This window comes from Serinus canaria, chromosome 1 (genome assembly GCF_022539315.1).
Source record: "Serinus canaria isolate serCan28SL12 chromosome 1, serCan2020, whole genome shotgun sequence".
NCBI lineage: Eukaryota > Metazoa > Chordata > Aves > Passeriformes > Fringillidae > Serinus > Serinus canaria.
Genome location: NC_066313.1, coordinates 110385517 through 110406193, shown reverse-complemented (window position 1 = coordinate 110406193; position 20677 = coordinate 110385517). Strand labels below are relative to the sequence as shown.

The 20677-nt window shown below is 42.9% G+C and overlaps 1 protein-coding gene across 1 annotated transcript in view; it reads left to right on the top strand.

The window, feature by feature from the left end:
* BACE2 (beta-secretase 2) overlaps positions 1-20677 on the top strand; it is a 50499-nt gene that overhangs the window by 16403 nt on the left and 13419 nt on the right. The window contains exons 2-5 of the mRNA XM_050983419.1: positions 8156-8244; positions 15989-16205; positions 18228-18356; positions 19599-19733. Of these exons, the coding sequence (XP_050839376.1) occupies positions 8156-8244; positions 15989-16205; positions 18228-18356; positions 19599-19733 (570 nt within the window). The remainder of the gene's footprint in view (positions 1-8155; positions 8245-15988; positions 16206-18227; positions 18357-19598; positions 19734-20677) is intronic.

Below are 20677 nucleotides of genomic sequence, written 5' to 3'. Positions count from 1 at the left end.
GTACTTTGTAAGCTTCTGGCAAAGAAAGAGATTATTGCTTTTCAGGCAGGAAAAAAGAAATATTCCTTCTAGTCCAGCAGTGCAGATCATGGAGAGAGTTTGGGGGAAACTCCTGGTCTTCTGCTGGGCCCAGTGAGGGTGTGAGAGTGTTTGGGAATAGATGTTTTAAGTGGCTGGGGAAGAGAGGGAATGTGAAGACAGTAAATGTAAATCCCAGGTCCTGGCACCACCTGGGAATGGAGTGAGGGGAATGGCAGCAAAGGCCAGACTCCCTCTGGAGAGCTTGGTCTGCTGTGGCACTGTTCTCCTGTTAACTCCCCAGACTGCAAACACAGCCCAGTTTCTGTGACAAACTTCTGCTGTTGTTCAAGCAGGAGTTATCTTTGGTGATAAAACTTGACCTTCTGGTTTGCCCACGTTTTTGTGCAGCAATAAATCACCTTCCTTTGCATCCCCAGGGCTGCAGCAAAGTGTGGGCACCACCTGCTGAGCAAACATCATTAGAAAATTAATCTTTCTTTTTTTTTCCTTTTCTCACAATGTCTCTCTTATCTTGGCTGCATGGGTGAACCCTTCTTGTGACCATGGGAGGGGATTTTTTGGAGGTAGGAGCAGATAGGTCTGTTTTCTCTGGTGAGGTGACTTCACTCAGGGCAGCACTGGAAATACCCCTCCTGAACTTGGTGTAAAATGTGGGTCTGGCTTCCTCCTCCTTCTCTTCCTCTTCCTCCTCCTCTGAGGTGAAGTATGATTCCATCCAAGCTGCAGGGGATCATTTGGCTTTGGGGTGAGGTGTTCCTCCAGTGTAGGGACTGCTTGTGAGCAGTGAGAAATGGGAGAATCCATCCCTGCGCCAGTGTTTATGGGCAGCGTGCCAGTCCAGCAAATTTACCTATTTTTGTTTTCAGCCTTACATTTTAAACAAAGTGCACAATATTCTGCAAGCAGAAACCTGTCATTGTGGAGGCTTTTCAGGTTTATCTCTGACTTTGCAGTCTTCTACATCTAGAAATGCTTCCAAAAATTTCTCTTAACTCATCTTTTAAATTGCTTTTATTTCTGCATCTTCAGAGGAACAGATGAAGAATCTATATTAAAGCCTAGCCTTCTGATACCTTTTTTTTTATTGGAAAGTAGGCTGTAAATGCTAACTCTAAGTAACACGGGAGAAAAAACCATACAGTATGTCTGTGCTTAAAAAGCCACTGTATATTGTAACATTACTAATTTGTAGAAACAAATTGCTGAAATAACCTGACTGACAGTCAGTGCCAATAACATGTAATAACTGTGGGCAAACACAGCATATAGTTACTGGTGTTTTCCTTTCTGTGTGATGGTTGTAAGCAATTCTTGCCAGATGGGCTGATAATGTAATTAGGAATCATTGTGTTAAATGAGGCAGCATTTAAATTGCCAACTAATTTTCCTATCTATTAACCAGCTTGAGAAAGAAGAGCTGTTACCCAAATAATTTCTAGCTGCTAATCCCTAACAAGAAGCAGCATTTCTTTGAACCCTTTTTGTTTTTAAGCACTGTCTAGCAGATTATTTTCTGAGATTATTTTCTGGAGGGTTTATTATGTGTGGGACAAAATAAGAAAGAGAATTAAGAGATGGTACAAGCTCAGGGATGAGATGGGGTGGACTTCTACATCTACCTTGTGATGTGTGGTAACAGCTCCTGAGCAGGTAATGGGATGATTCCTATTTCTGCTCTCTGCATGGGGATAAAAACTTTTTTACTCTGTCATAGTTGACTGTGTGACATGCTCCAGCAAGCATATAGAATTACAAACCCTATTTTAAGTGGCTGCTTTGGGAGAACTCATGAAAGTATGAAAAGATTTTGAGTGGCACGTGAATGCCCCTGGTGTGGTATGGTTGTGCTCTTTACTGAGGACAAGAGAAAAGGGAAAAGAAGGGGGTGCCCTTGGGTTGAATTAAATCCCAGAGGAGGCATGATGGCTTGTAGTTTTCACCATGAAAAGAGAGATCATTGCTAAAAGACAGTAGGTTTAGATTAGATGTTAGATATAATTCTTCCTTCTGAGGGTGGGCATGCCCTGGCCCAGGGTGCCCAGAGCAGCTGGGGCTGTCCCTGGATCCCTGGCAGTGCCCAAGGCCAGGTTGGACACTGGGGCTGGGAGCACCTGGGACAGTGGGAGGTGTCCCTGCCATGCCAGGTGTGGCACTGGATCATCTTTGATGTCCTTTCCAGCCCAAACCATTCTGTGGTTCTGTGAATTCTTACAGAGCCCCCTTCTTTGCTCTGCTGGCTGGTGAAGGAAACTGTCAATTATCACTAAAGTTTTGACTGAACCCCAGAGTAAATGTAAGGCTGAATGAGATTGTTTACTGTGTTTATGGCACTATGTGTGCAAATCCTATTCCTTTTTTTTTTTTCCCCACTCCCTATGCTTCAGTTGAAGCAGGAATGAAGAGCCAAATACATTTTTGCAGTCTGGTTTCTTTACAGAATCATGGAATAGTTAAGGCTGGCAAAAACCTTTCAGATCAAGTCCAACCATCAACCTAGCACCACCACCATGTTCACCAATAAATTATTTTCTCAAGTGCCATATCCATATGGTTTTTTAACAGTTCCAGGGAGGATGACTTTTCCACTTCCCTGGTCAGTTTGGTCAAGTGCTTTACAACAATTTTTGAGGAAAATTTTTCCCTAATATCCAGCCCAAACCTCCCCTGGTGCAGCTTGAGGCCATTCCCTCTCATCCTGTCACTTGTTACCTGGGAGAAAAGACTGACACCAGCTCACTCCAATCTGCTTTTAAGTAGCTGTAGAAGGTTTGCCAGTCTAGTGGTGGGACTTTATTGCTTGACCTAAAAGGATTGATCAGACCTGTGTGCTTGGAGAAAAAAAAATACAGTGGATTTTTCTATGGATCAGTCTTTTAGTGGGGATGAAAAGTATCCCTAGTTCAGTGTGGGAGACCCAGGGAATCACATCAAAAGCAGCAGGTTTGCAGGCAAGCCCCAGGACTCCACGCCTGGAAAAGGCTGTGGATGCTAAATCACCCAGACAGCTGCTTCAGAGAAATCCATTTTGCACTTTCAGCCTGTGGGATTGGTCTAGTATATTTTTCTGGAAGTTACCAAAACCTCCCAACCTCAACCTCAAACAGGGAAGAGGAACTTCTCCAAAGTCTGAGCAGGGTGTGTACCAGAAGAGAGGCAACTTCTGTCCCAGCTAAGGGAGAGGAGCAACCTCTCTGCAACCAAAAATGAATGATTGCTGCTCTCATTTTCCCTTGAAAATGTGAAGGGAGTCACTTTCTGAATGCATGGTGGATAACTGCAAATTGTTTTATGCCAGGCAGTTAAATGAGGCATGAATAACAGCCAGTCTAGTGTGGATGTGTCATATTGACATCACCTACTGAACCAGGGCAGGTGCCTGAGCCACAGACAGCCAAAGCTTTGCTGAGTGAAAATATGATAACACATCAATAGGCAATTTTTGTTTTTTCTGGTAGCAAAATACAGCAATATTTAGCAATGGAAGGCTTAAAAATATTAAAGACATCGTGGTAAATTAAATTATTGAAGCTGTGTAGCATGCAGTAAGTGCTATTTGATGCTGCTGTTGAATCAAGCATTGGAAAATTTAAGGGATGCTTGAAGTATTGACAAAGTGTTTGACTTCCAGTTGAAAGAAATCATTGGGACTGGGGAATTTTTAGTGTCTCTACCCCTTCAGAATAGAAAAAAAATGTAAAATGCATGACCTCCAAGGCTTCTGCTTTCAGTGTTCATGACTTTCAGTAAACAAGTTTGGATTTGCTTCTTTTTATAACCACAAACTAATGGCATACAGATAGTGTCAGACTCCCTCTGTGAGTTTGTCATGGCAGTGGTGGATGTTCCTGTCTTGCTTACTGTAAAATAAGGATCTTTATGAGCCTCCTGTTAATAATAACAGCTCTATTTGCATATAGGAAATGCAGACAGCAAAATAATCTCCAGGTACTTTACCAGGTGCAGATTTCATGTCCCACAGCTGTGGTTAAGGTGACCTTTAGGAGGAAAGAAACAATTTAGTGGATTTGCTCTCAAGTGTCTGTTGTGTGGGTCTGAAATTGAACTTGGAAACCACAAAAAAAACCCAAAAAACCAAAAAAAAACACAACAAAACAACAAACAAACAAACCCCCACCAAAAAAAAGCTCTGCTTCTTCTATAAGCAGAAGGAAAGTCGTTTTCATTTGTTTTAATGCTAATATCTAATGTAAACCCAGTCTGTCAGTTTGAAGCCATTCCCTGGGTGCTGTCCCTGCATCCCCTGGGAATTGTCTCTCTCCAGCTTTCCTGGGGCTCCTTCAGGCCCTGCAAGGCCACCCTGAGCTCAGCCCAAAGCTTCTCCTGTGCAGGTGAGCAATGCCAGCTGTGCCAGCCTTTCCTCCCAGCAGAGCTGCTCCAGCCCTCTGCCCATCCTGGAGCCTCCTCTGGGCTCTCTGCAGCTCCTCCAGCTCCTCCAGGGCTGGGCCAGGGCTGGGGCAGCTCTGCAGGTGGGAAATCACCTGAGCAGGGCACAGGGACAGAATTCCCCCCTCACCTCTGCCCGCACTGCTTTGGATGCAGCCAAGGACACAGTTGGTTTCTGGGCTGCAAGTTGACATTTCCAAGGACATGTCCAACATTTCACCCATCAGCACCCCAAATCCTTCCCAGCAGGGCTGCTGTCCATGGTTAAGACAGGACAGCCCTAGACCAGGGCTCCTTCAGTGGCCACCTTGTGACTCTCCAGAGCTTGCCTGAAGCTGCCCCAGCAGCTCCATGAGAAATGAAGGAGGCTCCAGTGGAGACAACATGAAATTGCCTCTTAATGAGATGTGAAGGCACTAAAGAAAATTCAGGAGAGAAAGGGAACTCAGTAAGTTATACCCAGCCCAAAATGAGCTGCTAATCACTGGCGCTATTGTGAGGACTACAATAAATCAGTGTCTGCCCTGGCTGCCTGCATCTCATTATGCACAAACATGTGGATGGAGAATGTCAGCCTCAATAGCATCTGTCATGTGAGCTCTGCTGTGTCCGAGTGGGCTGGAGCCTGCATGCTCAGCCGGCTTTGTGCTTTCCCTCTTTCTTTGTGGGGATATCTATTTTCTTCTGGAAATCTTGATTTGCTCCATCCTGTGGGTAGTAAATCTGCCCTTTCCTTGGATGGTTTGTGAATTCCATGATGATAACATTGTGTTTAAGGTGTGGGGGGAAAATATCTTTCATATGTGTCATATTTAGTGATTTTTGTTTGGTTGTGTTTGTTGTTTTTTTTTTCTCCCCCAAGTCCTCCTCCGTTTATGGTGCCATGCATAACACTGAGGCTAAGGCAACACCTACATGTATTTATGCAGCTGATGTATAGTGCCCATTGCTCAAGCATCACAGACTACCTCGGAAAGGCTAATTAATTTAAGCCCTGCAGCACCCCTTTGAGGCAAATTTTGTCAGTCCTGATAGATGCAGGCATACATTGTAGCTCCTCTTTGTTGTTTATTTTTAATATGATTTCTATGCCAGAGAAGGGGGGTAATGAATAGATTGTACTTTGTTGGGTAGTTGAAAAAATGTTAGGCTTTTGATAGCATTGAAATGAAGTATGTAGCAAACTTTGGATTTTATTGCAGAGCCTCAGAGGTTCTTATTTTCTTCTAAAGCCTCAGCTCCTGGAGCCAAGTGAACTTGTAGATGTCCTTTTGTTCTTAGATGACTCTGCCTAGCTCATGTGGTTGCAAAATAAATTTTAATGTATTGTCTTTGCTTAATCTAAAATCTGGGATGCAGCTTGGCTCAGTTTGTTGGTTTGTTTCTTTTTAGTCTAAAAACTTCTGCAAGATTAGGACTGGGAATACCAATGACAGAGTGTGCCTGCAGTTCAGAAGAGATTCTCAGAAATTACTGGTTGGTTTTGTGTGCTTGTTTAAATTTCAGAGTTCCTCAGTCCCATACTATATTAAAAGGGTGAAACAAGGGTATCCATCACCTCCCTTCTCCTCTATGAGCAAACCAAAGATGTTTTTAAACATTGAGTCACACTTTTTGTCTACACTCAGTCTTATTAGAGAAGGATTCAGCACATCTTTTTAAAATGCTTTATTCTCCTTTGTGTTTACACTCAATTCTGAGCTCAGCCCTTTTTCTCCTCTTCCTTTGTCAACACCCAACTTGTTTCCCTAATCATTCTCTCTTGCCCTTCCCACATTCCCTCCTCACTGAAGATCCCAAGCTACATTCCATCTTAAGGAGTGATAGGGACTTCCAACGGGGCTGGTTTGAGCTGGCTTTAAGCCATGGGCAACCAAATCTTCATGTCTCACTCCCTCCTACAGGAAAATTCCTAATTGTGGCAGTACCAGTTGTGGGTTTCTCTGGGTTTGGATTGAAGGCACTCGAGACAGTAACTCATGTTCTGATTCAGGTGTTTATTATTTCTTATCAGTAAAACAGTCTCACTGCTGTGAGTTCTGCAGCTTTTCATTAGAAGGCACAAAATGCCCAACAATCTCTTGTTCCAAGGGCTTTCAAGACTGAACTATCCAATGAAGAACTGACACCTGGATTATTTTCCCTTTTACCCCAATAACTGATCCCACAGAGCTGCAATGGAGACTTTTCTGCCCAATTACAAAATGCCACCCAAACCCATGGAGAAGGAGGAAGAAGAAGAAGCATGAAGAAGGAATCTAGGACCACATCCTGTGCCCTCCATCTTGCTTCCATCCACAACACACTAAAAACCCCAGAACCTCAATTTCTCACCCAGTGACACACCTGCACTGCTCTCTAGAATCTATTTCACACTTTTGTGGATTCCAGTCTGTCTTGAAGTCTGGGAAACTTTCTCCAGGAATGAGGGTCAAAGTCAGTGCTGCCCTGGGGGTCAGGGCACCCCAGAGCAGACAGAGAAATATTCCCAGTGCCTTGGGTTTCCACACCTAATTCTTTAATATTTTTCTGGGGAGCAGGTGTTTTAAGCCAATCTGAGACCATGTTGTCACCAAAGGAGGGGATCACCCTTTTCTGGTATCCACGCTTTCCACATCCATTGGAGTGGCTCTCTGATGTGGCAGATTGTTGTTTTATCTTGGTATCTGTAGGTGAGGAACCTGATCTGATTTGCATTACAGCCCTGTGGCTTTGCCAGGGAGGCTTGGGAAGCATCCAGCCAAGAACAGGGGGAAAGTGTGACCATTGATTTGGTAGCAGTAGAGTCTCTGACTGACTTAAACTTACCATTTACTGGCTCTATACCTAATGTGGTTTCCAGGTCTCACTGAAAGAAATGATCCTGCTCTGCCATTGTGCAACTTGTGATGGACCAGCCTGGTTACCTAAGCTAGATAGGGAAAGGAGATATCCCATTTTGTCCATGTTTTGGCAATTTTCAGCCTAAGTCACCCTCCCAGTCGACCAAACAAGTGGCCCCCTCTCAGGCCACCTTTCAATCACAGTGTTAATAAATCTGCCATCCTCATTTTTAGAGGTGGTAAAGGCTGTGGAACGGTGCTGCTGCTCAGGATGAACTGGGCATTGCTCCTCTGTTTTCCAATCTACAGAGCAGCTTCATCCTTCTGCTTATCTCTGTCCAGACCTGCACTCTGCCCCTACCTTGAAATCTCACAAGCTCTAAGACAAAGAGAGCTTTAAGCAGTCCATAACTCATCCTGTGCCCTGGACAGGTTGCCAAGACTCATGGGTTAGGCCAAAAGAAATTGGAGATGATCAGGAATTCATCTGCTGTGCAAATGTGGGCTTGGGCCAAAGAGAAACTGGAGATGATCAGGAATTCATCTGCTGTGCAAATGTGGGCTTGGGCCAAAAAGAAATTGGAGATGATCAGGAAATCATCTGCTGTGCAAATGTGGGCTTGGCGGGTTTTCCCCCTTCCAGGAACAGACTATTTTAAAGTTTTTCAGCAGGATCAGCTGTTTTGGATGGGCTGCAGCAGCATATCTTTCCCAAAAGTGACACTAAATTTATTTAAATTCTCAGGGTAATGCTCATCATGATTTTAAAACTGAAGATAGTTTAGACAAAAACTGCAATGATTTTTTTTTGTTGTTCATTTGTTTAATTGGATATGCAAATCACCTCACCTTTCTTTTCTTTTCTTTTTTTTTTTTTTTTTTGGCAGTTAAATATTCTGGTTGACACTGGGAGCAGCAATTTTGCTGTAGCAGGTGTGCCTGATCCTGATGTCACATCCTACTTCAATCCTGAGCTGTAAGTACCTGTTCTGCACCCATGGTGGAAATTGGGGGGGTGGGGGGGGTCTTTTGGATTCTGGCTCCTCCATGCAAGACAGGATGATAAGGCAGCTCCTGGGGCTCCTGTGACATCCCATGGGAGTGGGATGTTGGCTGCCTGGTGGGAATTTTGGATTTGTCTGATGTAAAACCCTGCCTGACACTATGAACAGCCCCACTGGTGGCAGCACAGCTGAGCTCTGAGTGAACATCAGCAGCACTAATTAGAGCTGGAGAAAAGAGGAGATGATTACAGGGTAAAAATAATTTGCAAAATCGCACCAATTTCAGCCTATTTCTTACCTGAATAGACTTGCAAGGAATTAAAAGTTTCAATATGCTTTGCCTTTGTTTGAAAACAGAAATCAAAAGCTGGTAATTGTATCAGTTACTTGACATTTCATCCAGAAGCAAAATGATTTAGTCAAAACTTAATTTGTTGTTCAGTTTGGCCACAGGCCTCAATCAGTCAGTGATCTGGACAGACCCTGATGAATCTGGTTATTTATAAAATACAACGTGGTAGTTCTGGTGTTTGTTATGCACTAAATTTGCTGTGTTTAGCATAAGCTGACATTAATCACAGCCAAGCTTTGTCTGTCTGAATCACACTTCTTCTTCCTTCCTTTCTTCTTTTCTCTAGTTTCAATTATTTCAGGTAAACTTCTCCAAAATGCAGGGTCTGTTTTTGGCTGAAGCATATGGAGAAAAATACTAAGAGTGCTGGGAAACTGGGGAGTATCACCCTTCTCACTACCTCACATGTGTTTTAACGAGGGATTTTACACTTTTCTTTCCAGTAAGATGCACTGGGAATGGAGGGAAATCTATCATGTCCATGCTGCTTTACAGAGTAGCCTCAACTCCTGTCATACATTTAGAAGTTAATGGAGATATTTCACATCATGGTGATATGATACAGGTCCGGAAAATCTGGAATTTTGGAGAGCTATTTTTGATACTACTTGATAGCTATTTCTGCACTACTGCAGGGTTTTAAAAAATATTTTAACTTCATTTAAATAAATAAATTGTAGAGGTGTTTTCCATGCCAGCCAGCTATCCCCTTCCATAGGCAGTGGCTAGAGAAAAGTTAATTGCAAGAATTAACAGCACAAGCATTCTTTCTCTTAATTGATGTAATTGAGACTGGAAGGACAAGGCCTCTCTTATCAGAAACATAGACCAGTAGAAACAGCAATAGCAGAGCTTGTGTTGGGGGAAAGACAGACTGAAATCATGTGAAGGTTACAGCCTCTGATTGTGTTCTCAGTGGACACTGTGTTTGGAGAACTTTAATATCAGGTTAATAATGATACCTTGAAGTCCCGGCCCTAAAGAGTAAGTTAAGGGTGATTTGTAAAATTACTCAAAATCAAGTCATTGCTTGATTTTAAGTCATTACTTAGAAGTCAGTCAAGTCCAGAGCAATTGCAGCAAGAGTTTCTGGTTTGGGTTGCACTGATGGAGGCCTGCAGTGGGCTCAGAATACAAACATTAGCAGGCTCCTGGGGACACCATGCTTCTTCCATTTTAAATATTTTAACTATATTTAAATAAATAAATAGGAGGGATCCCCAGTGAAATCAGGTAGATCTTCTAAAAATGTTGGTTGCAAGAAAGCTCTGTAGGTCACCTAGCACACATCCCAGTTGAGCTGGGGCTGTCACGAGAGCAGGTGAGCCATGGCTGAGCCCAGCCAAGTCCTGGAAGCCTCTGAGGATGGAGAATCCATGCTCTGTCCAGGCAGAGTGCCATGGTCTCCTGGCAAGGAGATATTTCCTGTTGTTCAACCTGAACCTCAAAAAATGTAACTCGTGGCTGTGGCAGTCAGCATGGCAGCCTCTCCCTCTGATGCAAATCTGAGTGTGTAGTCTGTCCTTCCTGTAGGCTCTTGATGAAGACCCTCACAGAACCTCAGAATCACTGAGGTTGGAAAAGATCTCCACGACCATCAAGTCCAATTTGTAACTACTCCCCACCTTGTCAGCAGCACAGAGCACTGAGTGTCACATCCAGGCCATCCTTGGACACCTCCAGGGCATGAGTCCACCACCTCACTGGGCAACTGTGGTATTGTCCACAAGGGTCCCATGATGAGGGAAGAGACAAGAAAGTTGATTCCATATATCAGAAGGCTTGATTTATTATTTTATGATAGATAATATATTAAAACTATACTAAAAGAATAGAAGAAAGGATCAGAAGGCTAAGCTAAGAATAGAAAAGGAATGAATAACAAAGGCTCGTCTCTGACCGAGGCAGTCTGCACAGGTGATCTGTGATTGGCCCTTAATTGGAAGCAGCCAGATGAGACCAATCACAGATTCCCCCTGTTGCATCCCACAGCAGCAGATAAGAATTGTTTACAGTTTGTTCCTGAGGCCTTTCAGCTTCTCAGGAGGGGAAAAATCCTAAGGAAAGGATTTTTCATAAAACATGTCGGTGAAAGGCAACCCCTTCCAGTGTTTAACAATCATTTCCATGATGAAATTCCTCCTGGTGTGCAGCCTGAGCCTCTCTTACCACAGCTTCTGTGTGTCCTCTTGTCCTGTTGCTGTTGCATGGGAGAAGAGCCTGACTCTAACCTGGCTGCACCCTCCTGCCAGAGACTTGTAAAGAGTGAGAAAGTCTCTCCTGTGCCTCCTTCTCTCCAGGCTGTGGAACAGTTTTTCCTCCACTCACAACCCCTGGGGGCTCTCCTTGTCATGAGTCAATGGCTCCTTTGGACCCAGGGGTGCAGCCCACCTGTAGCCCACACCATGGCTGGTTTGCTCAGCCCCACATCCTCAGCTTCCAAATAGGAATGCCATGGGAGGTGGTGTCCAAAGCCTGACAGAAGCCAAGAGGTGCTACAGCCACTGTTCTCCTCATCTGTGCCTCCAGTCCTGATGTAGAGAGGAGTGAGATGGGTCAGGTGTGATGTGCACGTGAAATTCCTCGTTGAGTGTCCGTAACTGCATGACTGTCCTTCACATGCTTGGAAACAGATTCCAGGAGGTTTTATTTGAGACTTCTCCTGACTGGAGGTGAAGCCCAGTCACCTCTCCTTCCTTGGTGCTTCTGCTTGTCTCTTTTGGAGACTGGCCTTACTTAGGATGGACTTTTCCCAGAACTCAGAACAACTTCCCTGGCATTATGCTTTAAACTACAATTGCAACTCAGCCCCACACAGGCACTCACTCACTCAAAACCCCAAACATTCCCCCCTTCTTCCCCCACCTGTACATGCTGAGGTGTGGGATATCCCTGGGGTCAGTTGGGGTCACCTGGCTGTGTCCCCTCCCAAATTCTCATGCACACCAAGCCTGGCAGTGCTGGGGTGGGGTGAGAGGGAGAAAAGACCTTGGCTCTGTGCAAGAGCTGCCCAGTAATAACAAAAACATCTCTATATTTCCTGTCTTCTCCTGACTGGAGGTGAAGTCCAGTCACCTCTACTGCCTTGGGTGCTGCTGCTTGTCTTTTTTTTGAGACTGTCCTTTGGGTAGACTTTCCCAGCGGTCAAAATCCCTTCCCTGGCATTGTGATTTAAACCCTGATGGCAACTCAGCCGCACACAGCCACTCACTCACCTACTCACTCCCCCACCAAAACCCTAAACATTTCCCCCTTCTTCCCCCAGCTGTACATGCTGAGGTGTGGGATATCCCTGGGGTCAGTTGGGGTCAGCTGTCCTGGCTGTGTCCCCTCCCAAATTCTCATGCACACCAAGTCTGGCAGTGCTGGGATGGGGTGAGAGGGAGAAAAGACCTCGCTGTGTGCAAGAGCTGCTCAGCAATAACAAAAACATTTCTATATTTCACTCTGTTTCCAGCACAAATCCAAACCACAGCCTGTGCTAGCTGCTGTGAAGAAAATTAACTCCATCCCCAGCCCAAACCAGCACGCCTGGTTGTCATAATTTTGCAGAGATGGTAAACAGGGGCATTGATACCACACCAGCTGGATCTGTAAGATTACCCAGGAGTGACCTTTGCCCACGTGTAAATGAGAAAAACGACCTATGGGCACTTTTCTTCCTTCCTAGGAGGAACACTTGAGATTAGATAAAGGGGTTTCCTCTCATCTGGTAATCACTCCTGCAGTTTTTCCCTATATTGTTATGGAGTGCTTCCGACATCTTAAACTTCAAGTTGAAGACAAGGGGGAAGAAAGATTAGTAATTTGTTAAATTAATGGGTTATGAGTTATAGATGTGTGCTTATTAGAATATTCATGTTGTGTTGGAGAGAGTGATGGGGCTTAATTTCCTGGTGCCACACTCTTAGTTTAATTTTATTCAGATGATCAAAATCAGAAATTGAATGCATGATTCTTTTTTGACTGAAATTGAGGGGGGTGCATGGGAGAGGCATTATCTTTGTTTCAAAGGACCCAGAGAGTGTGTTTTTCAGGAAGAACCATCCTGGAGCAATTCAGAACTAACTTGTTAAATTATGTTGTGTATCACATAATCTATGTGATATAATCCTGCTGTTTAATTATCTGGCTCCTTCTTTACAAAGTGAGTAAAGCTGTTACCATGCAGTCTTTTACAACTTGGGCTTTTGAGTGGCTCTGACAAACCTTTGCTGTAAAAAGTTCTGAGTTTGCTGTGATAATCATGCTCTGTAAGTCACCATGATGTATAAGGTTTTGCAAAATTACCTGATTTGTCCTGAACTGAAAAGAAATCACTGTGTTTGTTTCTCATGCTGTTGAAAATAACAAGTAGTTTTGTTGAGTACTCTACTTATGATAAAAGAGCTACTTAAACAGACATATAAAGGGATTTTTGCACTTGAACCCGAGTGATCAGTGATGGCTCTGCAGCAGTATGTAAATCTGACGTGCTCAGGGCTTTCAGTATTCAGGAGCAGTATTCAGTTTTATTTCAGTAAATAAATAAAGAGTACTGCTGCCTTACCATCTGAAGCTTCAAAAGCAAGCTGCTCATGAGTTGATCTTTCCAAGAGATAGGGAGGTAAGAGAAATATAGGCAATAAATTGAGGTAATACAATAAGTTATATGCCATCAAACATAAGAAACAAAGCAGTTTGTTTTGCTGCTTTTGCAGTGTGATCCTGCCAGGATGGTTGTGTGCACTGTACAGGTTGTGGTTTGGGGTGAATTATAAATTTTTGTGGAAGCCCTGCAGATTAGATTGGACCTCTTGGTTAGAAATCAATTTCTGTTGTATTTTCATGTTTGCTCTGTCTTAAAGTTGTTTGGTGAGGTCGGTGTTATGCAGGGTTTCCTGCACGTGGTGGATTTGCTGTTGCCATGTTGAGCTTGCTGCAAAGGGATTGTGACATGAGAAATAAGATTTTGGTTGTGTTTTGTTCTGTGCTGTGTGCTGGTAATGAGGATTAACTCATTACCAAGAGAAAATTACCCCATTGCTGGTTTGCTCAGCTGGGGCTCCAGATCCATGTGAGGCTTGAGGACCAGGTTGTGGCTGCTTTGGAGAGAAGATAGGAGTGGGAAGGAGAGGGAGAAGGGAGTAGGATCCCTATAGGACCATGACCTAGGAGCCCTTATTCCTTGCCTCTGGCTAAGATATACTTTGTCCTGCTGGAAGAGGTGAATTTCTTCTTTTCTCATCACAGCCAAAACAGCCTGTTCGTAATTTTCTTTTCTGTTCTGTGTGTTTGTTTTACAACGCTTGGCCCATGAATTACAACTAGTCTCTAGTTTTGACCTCTAAAGTTCTCTTCCTTTAGATCAGTGAGGTGGAAAGGTAAAAAAAACCTTTGGCTGATTACCTACAAGAGGTTGAGGAAGTGGTTTTGCAGAACAGAATCTAATTCACTGCAAGATCCCTTCCCATGTTACCCATTTTGCTCCTTGAAGGAAGTAATAAAGTCTCCTCTTCAATATGACATCTGTGAACTTTACAGATGAGATGAGTGTCTTCATATCCATTTCTACAGGTGGGGAAGCTGAGGCACAAGTGGTGAAAAAGGGACTTGCCTTGCCTTTCCACAGGAAAGGTCAGCAGCTGTGCTGGCAAGTGAATCCAGTCTTTCTGTGTCCTGGTTCACAGATCTTCCTGCTTCTGGAAGAAGAGCTGTGTGCTGCTGCTGTTCTAGTCATGCACTGCTTGTACCTGCAGATTTGCTTCACTTTATTCTCCCAGCACTCAATTTTCTCTCTGATTTCAGATGTTTCCTCTTCTGCTGCTCAGCCAGACACTTTTCTCCATGAAGAAAACTATTCTCCCTTTCATTTCTTGCCCCTGAAATTTCCCTTATACTGCTAATTATTCAGACTCTATTTTGATTTATTAAATGTCCTGCCAGAGTCACAGAGGTGTTCTGAGGACCCTGCCTCAGCAGAGATGTTCCTTTGTGTAAGTGTCACACAAATGCAGAATCCCACAGGAGGGGTGGAAGTGATCAGGTGCAGGTAACAGCAGTATCTCTGGAACTCCTGCATTTTGAAATATTATCTCATGTGTTTCTGCTGCCTTGGATGTTAACCCTTGAAGGGTTAGGTCTTGGGAGTGTCAAGAACTGCTTAGGCTTAGAGCCTGGCCTCCCTGCCTTGGAAGAGTCAGTTGCATGGTCCATATGGCCAAAGTGTCCCGCAGGAGAAAAGCTTGAATTATGGAACTTGTCCATGTTGCCATCTGAAGGTTGTTCCTCATAATAATGAAAATGACCCCAAATTGATGCTGGTGAGCTCAGGCACAGGGCCTGTGAAGCCACTTCATGTGGTGTTAGATGAAAGCTGGATTGATCAAAGGATCTGCACCCAATAAACCCCTGCCCTTTCTATTGTTCTACACACATGTAAAGGTGCTGTTATAAATTTATTTTACAATTCCCCCCCCCCCAATTTACTTTCCAAAAAGCTGTGAAAAGTCTCTTGAGATGAAGTGAGTGTGGTCATCTGTCTCTCCAAAAGAGGAAGCTGAGTGCCAAGGAGAGGATCCAAAGTAAATTGTGAGGGATCTAGAACTTCTGAAGCTCTTCAGCAGAGATGTGTGTGGGATATGAGAACAATACTTATGGATTACAGGTCTTTAAAATGAAAAATCTTTTACTAATGGTTTTTTAAGCCTTATAAACAGGATTCAGTTCCTTTTTTTTGCTTGCCACACTTAACTGCTCCTTTGCCTTTGCTTCCCTGGTCTAGAAAGAGTTAGTTCCTTTCCTCCTCCAAGTCAGTGAATCATTTGTTAATAATACCAAATTCTACTTACTTCCTCACAGATAGGTCAAACTGCAGATTTAGGAAACCTCTGTTTTACTGCTGATAGTCACAATAATATTCAAATTTACCCAAAAAGGATCTTTTAGGAATATTAATGAGGTATCAGTCTGCAGCTATTCAGTTAGCTTCACATTTCAATTTTAGGTTTGAATTCAGCAGCTTTCTATTTTCTAGTGCCATTTAATACATTCCTTCTCCAGTTAAAAAGTGTTGCTTCTATGGACCAGTTTGAGTCAGGGACACTGCACTAGGTGACATAATACCTTAGATTATTTATTTCATTAAAAAACACATTGTGAAGAGATGAGTTATTGATTGCTTCTGGATAAAAATGGGGGTTTGATTTTTGGGGTTTTTTAATTTCTGCTTTTTCATGACTTTAGGAGCAGTATGAATACATATTTTGCATACTTAATTTACCTTTTTTTTCCCCCTCTCTGGGCAAAATTGAGTTGGAATATATTCTGTGGTATTGCATTGTAAATGAACAGCCCGTGCATCAGTGTGTCCTTTCCTTTTAAAGGTCAAGCACATACAGATCTCAAGGGATTGAGGTGACAGTGAAGTACAGCCAAGGCAGCTGGACTGGAGTGCTGGGCACAGATGTCATCACCATGCCCAAAGGACTCTATGGCAGCTACACCATCAACATTGCCACCATCCTGGAGTCAGAGAACTTCTTCCTGCCAGGGGTTAAGTGGCACGGGATCCTGGGTCTTGCCTACGATGCCTTAGCCAAGGTAAACCATCCCTTTCCCCTGTTTGTCTTTCACAAGGACAATAAATAGAAATGTGTTTAAATCAAGCCAGCAGATGATCTGTCAGCATTAGGCTCCACCCTTCCAGCCACTCCTTCCTACAGATCTTCTGTCTTTGTTCCAGAAAGAATAAATTGGGTTGTGGTGGTACCACAGTCCTACGTGAGGATTTTGGCTTTTCTGGTGATGGAAATGCTGATTTTAGCTCCTCTGGAATGAACTTTTACAGAGTTTGTAGTACCAGAGTGTGGCTGTGGGATGTGTGTGGAGGGAGGTATTAGAGCTCTGAGGATGCTTCTCAAAACTGGTCCAAGGCAAAGTCCTCAGCAGTTCCTTCTAGGACATTCTCTGTTCATCAAGTAAAAGTTGAGGTGTGCCAGGGTACCAGTGGTGGGTTTCTCTGACTGAAGGCACCTGAGATGGTGTTTCATGTTTCCACTCAGGTGTTTATTATTTCTTATCAGTAAAACAGTCTCACTGCTGTGAGTTCTGCAGCTTTTCATTAGAAGGCACAAAATGCCCAACAATTTCTTGTTCCGAGGACTTTTAAGACTGAACTATCCAATGAAGAACTGACACCTGGATTATTTTCCCTTTTACCCCAATAACTGATCCCACAGAGCTGCAAGGGGGACTTTTCTGCCCAATTACAAAATGCCACCCAAACCCATGGAGAAGGAGGAAGAAGAAGATGAAGAAGAAACCCAGGACCACACCCTGTGCCCTCCATCTTGCTTCCATCCACAACACACTAAAAACCCCAGAACCTCAATTTCTCACCCAGTGACACACCTGCACTGCTCTCTATAATCTATTTCACACTTTTGTGGATTCCAGTCTATCTTGAAGTCTGGGAAACTTTCTCCATGACTGAGGGTCAAAGTCAGTGCTGCCCTGGGGGTCAGGGCACCCCAGAGCAGTCAGAGAAATATTCCCAGTGCCCTGGGCTTCCACAGATGGTGGATGGATAATTTCAGAACAAATATTAGCTACAGTATTTCCAGGAACATAGAACCAAGCACATCCTGCTCCTCTGGAGGCAGGAAATTTAGGTAGAAGATTCAATTAAAACCTGAAGTTTATAATCTAAAATGTATAACCTTAAAATCTAAAACTGAAAACGTGATTGGAAAACAATTTACCATTTTCAACCTTCACATCCCAAAGTGAGTTCTACCCAGACAGAACAAACAATTCAGCACTGCCTGATGAGTCTGCTTCACTCTGGAGCTGTGTGAGAGTTGTTTTTAGCAAGCAGAGTACTCAGGGCATTTGTTCTTCCCTTCTTCCAAGGCATTCAGGGTTGTTGGCTTCTGAGTCTGCTCTGGGCTTTGTGTAGTGAGAGCACTTGGCCCCTCTGACCTCCCTGCACACAAATCTGAATTACAGGGAAGTTGCAGCACTCCAGTGACTGCAAAGGAAAACAGGACTTGTGGTGTCAGGAAGAACCTGGCCAGTACCCAGCTGGAGAGAGTGTGCTTGGGTATGAAGTTCTTCAAGAGAAAAGAGAGGAAATTTGGGCCACTCAATTCAAAGTTCATTAGAATTCAACAGTGCTGAAAACCTGAAAATCTTCACTTTAAAATTCTGCTTTTTAACTATGGAAAAGTGTGAAAGGAGGTTACCTTTGAGTGTTCTAATAACACAAAGACTTTCCCAAACAGAAATTATCAGTGAGAGTTTCTGCCTGAAGCTGGTGTTTGAGTTTGAAAACTGCAATTGAAAATTACTCCTGTGTTTTAGGGATTTGGTGGCAGCAGTGCTGACAGTGGTCAAGAGTAAAAATGTTTTTAAAAACAACAGAAACAGAAAAATGACAGATATTGGGGGTTTAATGGCTTATTATGTCTAGAACTTTCATCAGCTGCTTGTCAGAAATTCAATTTACTCATGAAAAGTGGTCTTGTTTGAATGATTTGCTGGTTTCTGTGAAGAAACTTTCTAATGAACCCTGCAATTCTTTTTTTTGTTTGTTTGTTTGTTTTGCTTTTCAACACCTTCAAGCCTTCCAGTTCAGTGGAGACATTCTTTGATTCCCTCGTGAAGCAGGCAAAGATCCCCAACATTTTCTCCCTGCAGATGTGTGGTGCTGGACTCCCTGTTTCTGGAAGTGGTACCAACGGAGGTAGTCTTGTGGGTATCTGTCAATAGGAGAGGGAAAATGTATCTTTGTTCATCTCTCTCCCTCTTTTCTCTGACTATCCTGCTTCTGCCAAATTCAGTGTTTAAATATATTTTTGTATTTTAAATATGTTTTCTATTTTTTTTAAAGAAAAGCTAAACCCTTAGGCAAAATTTGAGCGTTATTTATTTTCATTCTCAATTCTTTCTTTTTTATCTCTCTCAAGTTTGAGTAAACTTTTCATCTTTTAACAAAGAAAAACATAAATGTTGTGGTGTTTCCTCAGGGCAGATTCTGCTATATTTCTCAAACTGAGTAGTCCCTTATGCAGCTGATAAATTTGTTCAATCTCATCAAAATGCTACAGTATTTTTGTTTTATGTGATGTGAAAAGGGGGAGAGGAATCAAGGGTCTTTTCTTTTCTTTTTTTTTTTCTGTCAACAACATATTAAAGGGAAAAATCTCTAGATCAGATCTCCTGCTTGCTGCTACTCTGGGAAGTCTTTCCATCATCTTTAGGGAAGTCTTTCCATCATCTCCATCAATTGGCCCATTCTGTATCTGGAATTGGGAGATGGAATGACTGTTCCCAAATATTGCTGAATAAACATCTCAGCACAGGAGCTCATCACAAACAGCTCCTTATTTTGAGGAGTATTCAGATACTGTAAATGTTTTTTCATATAAGTGAAGACCAAGAGAGAACTTTCTTCAGTTTAGTTCAGAGTCAGAGTCCCCAGATACTCCCAGCCATCCTCAGCCTAGCTTTTGATGGAAGCTAAGAGTGATAGCAGTGACAGGATGGGATTCCATTTTGGATGTGTGTAAGAAAAAATGAAATCTTCTTGGACAGTATTAAAGCTTTTCTGATCTGATAAAGAAAATTATTCACGTGTAAGTTTATTATTCTGTCCCATTTTTATACATGGCCTAGATTTATCCACTGAAGGTGCTGTTTTCAAAATTAGAACAGTGTAGTTTTCATAGAATCAGTGTGAGGCTGTAGGTGAAAGTGCTGGTAATTTGGCCCAGTATGGGAATTCTGTTTGAAGCACAATCTGTTTAATGTCCAGATGTTTCATACTGCTCTATTATTGACAGAGAACTTGACAGTAAAATCCTAAGAAATGATGCTAAATTAAAACTTTGATGCCCCTGAGTATCACAATTAAACATCCCCCTTTTTGTGTGCACTTGCCCCAAAACTGAACAGGTGGGATTTTAAATTGCCTTCTTTTCTCCTCTCCCTTAGGTGCTGGGTGGAATTGAGCCCAGCCTGTACACAGGGGATATCTGGTACACACCCATCAAGGAGGAGTGGTACTACCAGGTGGAAATCCTCAAACTGGAGGTGGGGGGACAGAACCTCCAGCTGGACTGCAGAGAGGTACTGGCCCTGCTGTGTCCCTGTCTCTGTGAAATGCAAGTTGGGCTGAGAAAATAGAAAATAACCCTGACTGGTCAGTTTTGTCTTGGGAAGTAGATGTGCTTTGCAGTCTCCTGAGAAGTGAATTAAAGCAATTCTGGCCAAACAAAGGAAATGGGAGATTTTGGGTTGACCCCTGCAGAGCTGTCTGAGCTCACAGCTCGTCATGGCAGTGGACAGGAGTCACCCTGGGTTCCTTCCTGAAGTTCTCATCCTAGGCTTCCTTTTTTATTTTCTGTTCTTGCAATCAACTTTTGCTCTCTTGTGGTTGGCAGTTATTATTCCTGATGGATAAGCTTTCTGTTTCTGTTAGGAATAATGTTCTGCTGAATCTAGATCAGTCTAATGAGGCTGTGCTCTTGCAATTTCTATTCCAAAGGCATTTCATTATTTTTTTTGTGGAGGATATATGTGTATGTGTGTGCTTTATCTCTTTCTCACTCTTGCTTGTTGGTATTCATGTTTTGATTTTAGTCCTGTATTTTTTATGCCCCAATTTCTTTAGACATCCTAATTTCATTCTACTCTGATGCTCTTAGTTGGAGATCAATGGGATGTGATAAGTTTAAAGTTTTTATAGTCCATATAAATTAAGTGAAATTCATGATTCCAGTATTACATGTGCATAAATATTATATTCCCATGCAAAATATTGAAATCATATTGCCATATCAATTATTTAAAATGAGTCACAGTATCTTTCAACTCAATAAGCAGAACAAGGTCTATTTAAATGCCTCTCTCTATTGTGCTGTTAGGAAAGCAAAACCACTGGTCCTTTAAAACAAATGTTTGCTTTTCTTTCTTGCCTTAGAAAACAGTCAACATGTTTTTGAAGGGGAGCCCTTCAGTGGTTTAATACATGCTGTTGCCAGAAAACAGCTCACTGAAAAATTCAGTGGTGT